Source organism: Podarcis raffonei, chromosome 8, assembly GCF_027172205.1.
Source record: "Podarcis raffonei isolate rPodRaf1 chromosome 8, rPodRaf1.pri, whole genome shotgun sequence".
In the NCBI taxonomy this organism is placed as follows: Eukaryota; Metazoa; Chordata; class Lepidosauria; order Squamata; family Lacertidae; genus Podarcis; species Podarcis raffonei.
The window spans coordinates 6,964,609-6,977,043 of NC_070609.1; the positions used below are offsets into that span (position 1 = coordinate 6,964,609).

The 12,435-nt window shown below is 49.7% G+C and overlaps 1 protein-coding gene across 1 annotated transcript in view; it reads right to left on the reverse strand.

The window, feature by feature from the left end:
* The window catches only part of RINL (Ras and Rab interactor like), a 44,206-nt gene that overhangs the window by 10,514 nt on the left and 21,257 nt on the right, over nt 1-12,435 (reverse strand). Inside the window, exons 5-8 of the mRNA XM_053401835.1 lie at nt 10,131-10,203; nt 7,101-7,189; nt 5,184-5,552; nt 1,868-2,524 (exon numbers count right to left, since the gene is read on the reverse strand). Coding sequence (XP_053257810.1) covers nt 1,868-2,524; nt 5,184-5,552; nt 7,101-7,189; nt 10,131-10,203 — 1,188 coding nt within the window. The remainder of the gene's footprint in view (nt 1-1,867; nt 2,525-5,183; nt 5,553-7,100; nt 7,190-10,130; nt 10,204-12,435) is intronic.

A 12,435-nucleotide genomic window follows, 5' to 3' on the forward strand; every position in this document is an offset into this window, starting at 1 on the left:
GTGTTCCATCACAGGAGGAGAAAGGAAAAAAGAAGAGGGGGAGGGGATCAAGTTGATTCCAAGCCAAAGGCCAGGGGGAACAACTCTGTCTTACAGGCCCTGCGGAAAGAAATCAGATCCTGCAGGGCCCTGGTCTCATGAGACAGAGCATTTCACCAGGCTGGGGCCAGTGTTGAAAAGGCCCTGGCTCTGGTTGAGGCTAATCTGACTTCCTTAGGGCCCGGGACCTCTAGGGTGTTGCTATTTATGGACCTTAAGTCCTCCGTGGGGCATACCAAGAGAGGCGGTCCTGTAGGTATGAGGGTCCTCTATGATTCTAAGAAACCTGATTCTGTATTCTGGGTGGAAACATCAGTAAGTGGGCCAAAGCCCAACAAACAAACAGGCGCAGGGAATCCAAAGCCTCTTTGGGTTTCTTTGTGTCCAGGAAGCTACCTCGGTTCCTCTTTGCATCTGCTCCCTCCCAGCTGTCTCTGCTGCGTACGGTGTGGGCTGCACCAGAGCCTCAACCACAGCTTCCTAAGTGCTCTGCTCTGGCCCACGTGTGAGCGGATAGCAATGTCGCAAGCTGGCCGCGGTCCAGAGGGGAAACGGCAGGGGTGTTATTTTCGGCTGCTCAGAGATACGATGAAATACATTTATAAGCAGCTTTGCCGGGAAGCAGGTAACCTGACGGTGTGACGGTTTCTGTTTTGGGGGTCGACAGAGCTTTGCCCCCCACCAAGATTGCAACCTTGGCCATGCAGAGTAGCACAAGAGGAGGAGGAGGAAGAGCAGGAGGTCGTGGGGTTGCCAAGTCAGCGCACCCCAGACCCTGAGATTTCAGCACCCAAATCTGAGACCTAGAGGGGAGCCCTGGTGACGTCACAGATGTGGGCCCTGGAGACGGAGGTTAATTGGGAGAGGGCACTGGAGGAGGGCAGACCCTAAAGAGTCTGAACCCTGGAGATGGAGGTTAATTGGGAGAGGGGAGGAGGAAGCAATGTAGGGCAGCGCCCAGCCATACCGATAGGGCTGAAACCTCAAGCTGCACACGTAGTTTTCTGAATAATTTTTCTTTTAAAAAATAAAGATTGTAAAATTTTAGAAGGTTGTATTATCTTTGAAGGGGGTGTGGCCATTAAAGGACCCTGTCCTTCTGAATTTGCCATGGCTACGCTACTGCCAGCAACCAAAACTGTTCAAAACAGACGACTCTCAAGTAGGGTTGCCATCATAGCTGTCAACTTTTCCCTTTTTAAAAGGGAAATTCCCTTATTCCAAATAGGATTCCTCGCAAGAAAAAGGAAAAGTTGACAGCTATGGTTGCCATATTTCGAAGAGACAAAAAGAGGGCACATTTGCCGACTTCTACTTTTCACTGTGGGTTAAACCACAGAGCCTAGGACTTGCACATCAGAAGGTGGGCGGTTCGAATCCCCGCAACAGGGTGAGCTCCCATTGCTTGGTCCCTGCTTCTGCCAACCTAGCAGTTCGAAAGTACGTCAGAGTGCAAGTAGATAAATAGGTACCGCTCCGGCGGGAAGGTAAACGGCGTTTCCGTGTGCTGCTCTGGTTCGCCAGAAACGGCTTAGTCATGCTGGCCACATGACCCGGAAGCTGTCTGTGGACAAACGCCGGCTCCCTCGGCCAATAAAGCGAGATGAGCGCCACAACCCCAGAGTCGGCCACGACTGGACCTAATGGTCAGGGGTCCCTTTACCTTTACACTACTGCCAGCAACCACAACTATTCAAAACAGGCGACTCTCAAGTAGGGCTGCCATATCTTGAAGAGGAAAAAAGAGGGCACATTTGCCGACTTCTGCTTTTAACTATGGATCGCTTGAAGAGGAAGGGCGGGATACGAACTTAATAACGATAAATACCCAGGTCCATCTCCTCGGCCTCGCTGTGCTCGCAGACCACATGCAGCTCTGAGCTCTCGCACAGGTAGCCCTTGAGGTTACTGATCATCTGCCGGATCTCCTGGAGCAGGTCGGTGCTGGTAGCGTGCCGTTTCCCGGCTCCGCGCAGGATGTGCCCCACGAAGCTCTGCACCAGCCCTCCCACGTAGGAGGACGGCTCCTGGGCCAGCTCCTGCACCCGCTTGGACACCCGGCGTTCGGCCGAGAGGAACCCGCTGAGCGTGCTGCCCACGGCAGAGAGGCGCTGGAAGACCTTGTAACTCAGGGCGGAGGAGGACCGGCGCTGCTTCTTCTGCTGAGCGGCCGCCGCGGCGAGGAGCCCCTCCGTCTCGTCCTCCACGCTGCTGACGGAGAGCGAGTCAAGTTCAGGGATGGGAGGAAGCAAGATGTTCTCGCTCAGCAGAGAGGATTCGGAGCTGGACTTTTGCAGCGTCCAGGCTGGAGGAGGCGTGGTCGGGATCCCCTCGATCCAGGAGACGCGGTGCGGGGACTTGACCTCCTTCAGGTGGAGGTCGGGGGACAGAGGCGGCTCTTCAGAGGCGGCTTCCGAACTGCTGCAGGCCAGGCTGCGATGAAGAGGCCTCCGTCGAGCGGTGGTGGAGCGGAGGAGAGGGTCACCTGAGGGTTGGCAGCAAAGAGAAAGGCATGATGGGTTAAATTGCTCTTGCTTGTGGGGCGCTCTTCCCAAGCAGACTCGCCTGGCACCATCACTGCAAACCTTCGCTGCATCCGGACTCCAGTCCCCAGGGTGCGCCAGGTCCCTCCTTGTTATGAAGAATCGGAGAGCCATGTGTCATCAGCATTCTGATGGCACCTGGGCCCCTGTCTCCTACAGTTCCAGGTACAAACAGACAATGCGGGTACCTCTGCCCTTCCAGGGTGGCCCTGCCTGCAGGACATTACAGAGTCTGTTCTTATCAGCCAAGGGCTCGACTCTGGACCTTGCAACCTGTAGCCAGCCAACAGGCAGTTAGAGAGTAACCCTCTGTACGTCGGAAATGGAAACGCACGCTAACCTGCAGGCTGAAATTACCGTATTTTTCGCTCTATAAGACGCACTTTTTCCCTCCTAAAAAGTAAGGGGAAATGTGTGTGTGTCTTACGGAGCGAATGCAGGCTGCGCAGCTATCGCTGAAGCCAGAACAGGTGAATTTTTTTTGGAAATTTTATTTACAGCTTAACACAACCCCCCCACCCCCCCTCCCCAGAAATCCACCCCCATCAAACACGAACATAACATACAACAAGCATAACATACAACAATACAAACAACCAAATAAAAGACTTCCTTTATCCTGTATCTGGCCGCCTCCTCAACAACATTTGATTCAGAATATTTTTTTTCTTGTTTCCCTCCTCTAAAAACTAGGTGCGTCTTATGGTCGGGTGCGTCTTACAGAGCGAAAAATACAGTACATACAAAACAGACTATCATAGTATCATAGAATTGTCGAGTTGGAAGGGACCAGAAGGGTCTAGTTCAAACCCCTGCCATGCCCATGACCCTAAGATTAAGAGTCTCATCCTGTACTCACTGAGTTATCACACTGAAGCGCTCCCTCGCATGCTCACGCTCTCTCTCTCTCTGTCTCTCCCACCCACCCCTTACCAGCTGAAAGTGCAGGCCAAGATGGCGCTTGCCAGCTTTTATGTGCATGGTCCTTCTGTCCACATGCTTCCCAGGAGGGACAGGACACAATCTGCTCTTATCAGCAAGGCCAGGCTCACAATCCAGCTGTATTCACTCAACCTGAAGGAGCGTCTCCACCCCCATCGTTCTGCCTGGACACTGAGATCCAGCTCCAAGGGCCTTCTGGCGGTTCCCTCACTGCGAGAAGTGAGGTGACAGGGAGCCAGGCAGAGGGCCTTCTTGGTAGTGGCGCCTGCCCTGTGAAATGCCCTCCTATCAGATGTCATGGAAATAAGCAACTACAGTGGTACCTCTGGTTATGTACTTAATTTGTTCCGGAGGTCTGTTCTTAACCTGAAGCACCACTTTAGCTAATGGGGCCTCCCGCTGCTGCCACGCCACCAGAGCACGATTTCTGTTCTCATCCTGAAGCAAAGTTCTTAACCTGAGGTACTATTTCTGGGTTAGCGGCGTCTGTAACCTGAAGCGTATGTAACCCGAGGTACCACTGTATCTGACTTTCAGAAGACGTCTGAAGGCAGCCCTGCTTAGGGAAGTTTTTATTGTCTGATGTTTTATCATGATTTTAATATTCTGTTGGGAGCCGCCCAGAGTGGCTGGGGAAACCCAGCCAGGAGGGCGGGGTAGAAAAAATTAATAATTAATTATTATTATTATTAACCAGTAATTAAAAAGTAGTCCTCCAGAATCAGGGAGCCTCTTAGCTGAAGGCAGAATTACAGGCGAAACAGACAGGCAAGACGATCCCAGTGATGCTACCTTGCTCTCCCAAACACACACACACACACACACACACACACACACCACACTACCTTACTGGCTGAGGGGGCCGACACTTTCCCCAGCCCTACCCAGAGATACTGGGGATTGAATCTGGCCTTCTGCATGCCAAGCAGGTGCTCTTCTGCTGAGCCAAGGGCCCTTGCCCTCAATAATTTTGAACACAGTAAGATGCTGATTCAGTCCATTGATCCATCTAGCTCACCACACTGTTCACACTGACTGGGAGCAGTGGGGTTCAGGCAGAGAGCATTGCCAGCTCTTCCCACAGATGAGGACCAGAGATGGGTCATTCTGCATGCAAGGAAGATGCTCTGGCACCAGGCTACACATCCAGTGTAGAACAGAGCAGTTAGTAAAGTGGAGGCTCTTGGGCAAGAGGACATGGTGTTTGGGTTGTACCCTCTCTTGAATCTGCACTGTTAACGCTTTGTATGTGAGTACAGTAGCCTAGAAGCACAGATGGTGGCCACTCTCTCTTTGACTCCTTCCCAGTGAGAGCCAGTGAGTGTGGTGCAGTGGTTAAGAGCGGTAGACTCGTAATCTGGAGAACCGGGTTCGATTCCCCGCTCCTCCACATGCAGCTGCTGGGTGACCTTGGGCCAGTCACGCTTCTCTGAAGTCTCTCAGCCCCACTCACCTCACAGAGTGTTTGTTGTGGGGGAGGAAGGGAAAGGAGAACGTTAGCTGCTTTGAGACTCCTTCGGGTAGTGATAAAGCGGGATATCAAATCCAAATCCAAACATCTTCCCTACACTCTGAGTGCAGCGGGAAAGCAGGAGAACTGGAAGCAGAGTCTTCATGCTACGAATGTGGCGGATGCCCTCGATAGCAGCAGCTCCTTACCTTTCTCCATCTCCTCTTCCTCATCTGGAGACTCTGGATGATCCAGACTCCCATGGGCTCCTTGTTTCCTGGATACTGCTTTTACAGAGCCGGACTTCCGGGGAGTCCCCAGCCCGTTCGGGAACCGCAGAGTGCCCCTCGTGCTACTTGACCGGCACAAGCTGGATGCAAGGTCAAGCCAGCTAGCATCGCTGTGCACCGAGACGAACAGCGGGTTGATGATGCACAGAGCTTCGTCCTCGGACGTTATCCGGACAGAACAGACCGCCGGTCGGGATTTAGAGGGGGCTCCATCCAGACCCACAGGCCCTTCTTCCACTTCAGCCGAAACCAGCCCATCGTCAGGTTTAAGGGGCATTGTCCAGAACTCTGACCATGAAGCAAAGAGAGAATGTGAAGGTTACTTTCTTTCTTTTTCCTCCCAGGGGACTTTCCTGTGCCTTTAATTAACAGCTGCCTGACAGGGAGCTCTTAAAACAAGTGCAGCTTCCCAACATGGAATTGCAAACTGGAAAGAGCTGGGCCACCGCGATTTCTCCACCAGCTCCATCTGGTACGCAGGCTGAGACCCTGTCTGTCATTTTGGACTCGCAGCTGTCCATGGAGGCGCAGGTCAATTCTGTGTCCAGGGCAGCTGTTTATCAGCTCCATCTGGTACGCAGGCTGAGACCCTTATCTGCCCGCAGACTGTCTTGCTAGAGTGGTGCATGCTCTGGTTATCTCCCGCTTGGACTACTGCAATGCACTCTCTGTGGTGCTACCTTTGAAGGTGACCCGGAACTGCAATTAATCCAGAATGCGGCAGCTAGACTGGTGACTGGGAATGGCTGCTGAGACCATATAACACCAGTCCTGAAAGACCTACATTGGCTCCCAGTATGTTTCCGAGCACAATTCAAAGTGTTGGTGCTGACCTTTAAAGCCCTAAACGGCCTCGGTCCAGTATATCTGAAGGAGCGTCTCCACCCCCATCGTTCTACTGGACACTGAGGTCCAGGTCCGAGGGCCTTCTGGCAGTTCCCTCACTGCGAGAAGCCAGGTTACAGGGAACCAGGCAGAGGGCCTTCTTGGTAGTGGCACCCGCCCTGTGGAGCACCCTCCCACCAGATGTCAAAGAGAACAACCACTACCAGACTTTTAGAAGACATCTGAAGGCAGCCCTGTTTAGGGAAGCTTTTAATGTTTGACGCATTACTGTATTTTAATATTTTGTTGGAAGCCACCCAGAGTGCCTGGGGAAGCCCAGCCAGATGGGTGGGGTATAAATAATAAATTATTATTATTATTCTGACTCTCATACAGCTTGTTAGCAAGGCATAGGACCCTCAACCCAGAACACGGAGAGTGGGGGCTAATGGGGACACACACAAAAGCCAGCCTTGGAGAGGAGACCATTTTGAATTTTTTCCCCTAATAAAGACTGTAGGAACTTCCAGAAAAACTGTTTGTTGAGCAATATTCCTCAATATTGCATGGAGATTAGACATTGTTGGCTATCGAATGAGCATTCACTTTGTGGGGAGGACAGACGAGGTTGGCTACTTAATGAGCATTTGTTTTCCGAGTTGCTTGTGGGGAGGTTAGACGACGTCGCATCAAAGCGCTATATCCTACACTTCGCAGTGCCATTTCCCTGTCCCTTTCCTTATCGCAAAATATCTGGCCTTTCGGGGAAGTCGGCTTGCTGTGCAAGAGCTCCCACCCTCAAATTGTTGGTGCAGGATTGAATCTCACCCAAAAACACTGACATTCTAAGAAGCGCCGCCTGAGAGCATTTGGAGACCAGAAAGCGAGGCGAAGCAGAGTTGGGTTGAGCCAACCTTTTCTGACAACACCAAGCGACAGGAATTTTGACTTGCAAGGAGGAGCAAGAAATCGACACCCCCACCCCCAGTCTCCCCTGCTGTTCTCACTCACTCATGCCCAAGGCAGCAACCGCATCTAATTCAGGCTTGTGTAGAAGTCGAAGGGCATCTGGGATCCTTAGCAGATGGGGAAGGATGTCTCTAGAAGCACAGAATGCAACACATTCACAAAACCAATTCCCAAAGGAGGCAGCCAGAATCACAAGCCACAGGGCAGCGGCGTCCTCTGCTTACACCAAGCCATCCACAGCGAAACTTAGGAAGCTGGTACCTCAGGTTACATACGCTTCAGGTTACATACTCCGCTAACCCAGAAATAGTGCTTCAGGTTAAGAACTTTGCTTCAGGTTGAGAACAGAAATCGTGCTCCGGTGGCACAACAGCAGCGGGAGGCCCCATTAGCTAAAGTGGTGCTTCAGGTTAAGAACAGTTTCAGGTTAAGTACGGACCTCCGGAACGAATTAAGTACTTAACCCGAGGTACCACTGTACTGAGGTCGCTTCCGTCTGGGCAAGCGTGCGTCCTTAATTGCTTGCTCCAAACCCTGATTTCCTGTAGCGCAAACCTTTGACGTTAGCTGAAGACATAGAATAGAGCATGTGCTTCTCCACTGTCTCTATATAGAGACATTTGTATTAGCCTCATCTCCCCACGACTCCATAAGTACCCAGGGTGCACAAGACAATTCTATACCTCACTGTGCTTTCAGATGCCAACCCTGCTACAATGCACAATGTTGCAGGTTCTGCACAGCAGTGTTCACAAACTAGATTTAATGAATACAGTGGTACCTCGGGTTAAGTGCTTAATTCGTCCCAGAGGTCCGTACTTAACCTGAAACTGTTCCTAACCTGAAGCACCACTTTAGCTAATGGGGCCTCTCGCTGATTTCTGGGTTAGCAGAGTCTGTAACCTGAAGCGTATGTAACCTGAAGCGTATGAAACCCGAGGTACCACTGTACTCATATCAGAGTGCTCTGTAAATTGATAGCCATATAGCCTTTCCTATACTGTACTAACCTTTTATGCTCTTCCACACCCGTTTAATGCTCCTTAACCCTTCTTTTAGATTCTTATAGTCTTTTATATATACCTTCTTGAAACATACTCAGAGTCGCAAAGTGATTTCATGCTCTTTATTCAGCTCATAGTGGTGAGGAGGAATGAATGAATGAATGTCCCCTCAAAGTATCTGCTTTATATACATTATTTACACAATGGGCTGCACATGATTGGCTAATTCCGGAATTCTACTGTAAGCCAATCAAGTTGTGGATTCACTTCTATCTGGAGCATGATTGGGTGGTTCCTGCCAACCAATCATACTGCTGCATTGTTCTAGGACCAATCAGACCGCTGCATTCTGAATCCTATTGTTCTAGGGCCAATCAGACTGCTGCCTTTTGGATCCTATTGTTCTAGGACCAATCAGACTGCTGCAGTTTGGATCCTATTCAACTCAGTACATAACACTTCTGTTTTAATAATTTTAGCTTTCCAAAACGTTTTACAGATTTTAAATGACTGTACCCCCCCCCCAATTATGCTGGTCTGTGACCGTAATAAAGATTTGATTTATTGATTGATACTTCTTTACTTCATATTTTATTGACTGATTTCATAAAATTTATAAAAAATTAAAATTAAAACCTCTAAGAAAATAAAGCAATAACATTATCAGTAAAAGCAACCCATTAAAACATTCAAAAGATAAAATCAGCGATAAACTGAAAACAGATGAAAATATACATCAGCACTGTATGTTTTGGGGTAGGTTTGTTTAAACGGAAATGTTTAGACACCTTTCAAAAGACAGCTTCCTGGTGCCAGCATGCGGGGAGTCCCAGTGTAGGTGCTTCCACACTAAAAGACTGATTTCTTACAAACCTTGAGATTTATTGGGGGGGCACCCTATTTCTGTAATTCAAAGCTGTTGTAAATTATTGTTAATGTTATGCAATAGTGTGCTTTAATATTAACAGTGTGTTTTAATTGTTCTAACCTGCCCTGAAAGCTTAGGGTAAAAGGCAGGTCATAAATTGCAATTATTATTATTAATACAGTGGTACCTGGGGTTAAGTAGCTAATTCGTTCTGGAGGTCCGTTCTTAACCTGAAACTGTTCTTTACCTGAAGCACCACTTTAGCTAATGGGGCCTCCTGCTGCTGCCGTGCCGCCGGAGCACAATTTCTGTTCTCATCCTGAAGCAAAGTTCTTAACCCAAGGTACTATATCTGGCTTAGCGGAGTCTGTAACCTGAAGCGTGTGTAACCTGAAGCGTATGTAACCCAAGGTACCACTGTAATAATAATAATAATAATAATAACAATAATTAAAAAAAAACATTTGGCTGAAAGCAGACACAGAAGTCATGAGAAGGACGTGCAGTGCGCCCTTTTTGCTTCCTGGAAAGTGCCGCCACAACAGACCCAAACATAGCTGTCAAGTGTCCCTTATTTGAAGGTACAGTCCCTTATTCCAGCGCCATGTCCCGCTGCTGTCCCTTATTAATAGATGTCCCTTAAATGTCCCTTAAATGATGTCCCTTAAATTTCAAAGGAAGCAGCTCCTGTTCCTCCCTCCCTGCCGGCCAGGGAGGAAGGAGGCTCCAACTGTGTTGCTTGGCTGTGTTGCTCACCCAATAAGAAGTCTAAGAACGACTGGGGGGTGGAGCTTGCATGCCTTGTGTGTGGCTAGTTAATGCAAGCTGAAGGGGTTTTTGAATGCTGGGCACCATTTTGTTGCACGTGCTGCTGCAAACTTTGCAGTGCAAAGCCAGGCCGGGGAGCCATCTTAAGTTGAGGCTGCATAGGCCTTGTGGTGCATGTGACTCAGATTCTATTCAGTTGAACCTCTGGTTACAAAGTTGGTTGGACAGTGTTCTCGAAGCTACCAGCATGAGTTTGACCAGACTGCAGGAGGACAGGAAGACTGGAGTGCCTGGAACAGGTGAGGCTGCAGGTCCCTTAATTTGGCTGCTGGCCCCTTATTTTCAAATCTGTAAGTTGACAGCTATGGGGAGAGCCGACAACCCAACCCGCCCCCCCGGTCTCCCCATCAGCAGCTGCCCCCAGACACTCACCTGCTCACAAGGTGGAAAGAGACCAGCTCCAAGACGTCTCTGAAATGCAGCAGGGAGCCCTCCAGAGAAATCACTGTGAGAATGAGAGAAGCATCAGAAGAAAGCAGTGCAATTATAGGCCACATGTTGGGGTGTGTGTTAGTTTGACCCTTTCAATCCTCTCCCCATGCAGAAGGTCTTTTGGGGCAAGGAGATGCACCCATTTAAAGCTTCTCTGTCTATCATTGACCTTTCGTTACTTGAAGCTTGTGGGACAACACAATAGCAACACGGCTATCTGCCAAACTTCACAGGCCGAGTAATGCACACTTCATGCACCTACGGAGTCAACACACGTTTAAAGCGCACGACTTCTCCCCCAAAGAATCCTGGGAACTGTAGTTCGTTAAGGGCACTGGAAGCGGTAGCTCTGCAAAGGGCAACCCACAGTTCCCAGGATTCTTTGGGGGAATGTTACGCAAAAGTAAAACATAAAGCAGCATTAAAAACAATGCAGATAATCATTACGACTAATCCAGAATGCGGCAGCTAGACTGGTGACTGGGAGCGGCCGCCGAGACCACATAACACCGGTCTTGAAAGACCTGCATTGGCTCCCAGGACGTTTCCGAGCACAATTCAAAGTGTTGGTGCTGACCTTGAAAGCCCTAAACAGCCTCAGTCCAGTATATCTGAAGGAGCATCTCCACCCCCATCGTTCTGCCCGGACACTGAGATCGATCGCCGAGGGCCTTCTGGCGGTTCCCTCACTGCGAGAGGAGAGGTTACAGGAAACCAGGCAGAGGGCCTTCTCGGTAGTGGCACCCGCCCTGTGGAATGCCCTCCCATCAGATGTCAAAGAGATAAACAACTACCTGACATTTAGAAGACATCTGAAGGCGGCCCTGTTCAGGGAATTTTTTAATGTGTGACATTTTAATGTATTTTTAATCTTCGTTGGAAGCTGCCCAGAGTGGCTGGGGAAACCCAGCCAGATGGGCGGGGTACAAATAATAAATTATTATTATTATTATTATTATTATTATTATTATTATTATTACAGTGATACCTCGGGTTACATATGCTTCAGGTTACATACGCTTCAGGTTACAGACTCCGCTAACCCAGAAATAGTACCTCGGGTTAAGAACTTTGCTTCAGGATAAGAACAGAAATCGTGCTCCGGCGGCCCGGCAGCAGCAGGAGGCCCCATTAGCTAAAGTGGTGCTTCAGGTTAAGAATGGACCTCCGGAACGAATTAATTACTTAACCCGAGGTACCACTGTATTACTATTAAAGTGACTGGTCAGTCATTGAACAGCTAGAGAGACCTGCTAGTAAAGACCTGGCTTGACCAGTCTTCCTTCCCATAACCCCAGCTGCAGCAGAGAGAAAGCTGCACTCTGCCCATGCTAGAGGCATCCTTTACCTGGCTCTGGACTGATCCTACAAGTGCCAAGATGAATCACAAGGGGCTCAGCGCTGGCTCAAATTAAGGCATGTGAAGTCCAAAAAGGAGCACCCCAAAGGAGACGTCAAACACGAAATCCAAGGATGGAATCCTCGAGTCCAGCCTTCTGGTCCTCTGTGTTACAAAAGCACCAGATCCCACGGTGTCCCTCAGGACTAGAAACTCACTGGCCTCTGCATTGTGAAGCCCTAGTTCCCCCCTGCTTCCCTAAAGCATCGCAACAACATTATGGATTTGTAACGTGCCAAAGATCTAAGCATCTCAAGAGTTTGCAAGCCAATGAACGAGAGTGAGGGAAGGCAGAGGAGCAGCGCAATGAAAAAGCAGAGTTCTCCAAAATGTATAATCATGGTTTAAGAAAAGAGGAAAGAATGCCACTTTAAAATCAGAAGAAAAAAAAATATCTATAATATATATATCTATAATAGGGATGCGGGTGGCGCTGTGGGTAAAAGCCTCAGCGCCTAGGGCTTGCCGATCGAAAGGTCGGCGGTTCGAATCCCCGTGGCAGGGTGCGCTCCCGTCGTTCGGTCCCAGCGCCTGCCAACCTAGCAGTTCGAAAGCACCTCCGGGTGCAAGTAGATAAATAGGGACCGCTTACCAGCGGGAAGGTAAACGGCGTTCCGTGTGCTGCGCTGGCTCGCCAGATGCAGCTTTGTCACGCTGGCCACGTGACCCGGAAGTGTCTGCGGACAGCGCTGGCTCCCGGCCTCTTGAGTGAGATGGGCGCACAACCCCAGAGTCTGTCAAGACTGGCCCGTACGGGCAGGGGTACCTTTACCTTTACCTTTTTATCTGTCTATAGCAGGAAGGTGTGCTTCCTCTGTAGATCAATGAGCCTGGAGCTCATTCATA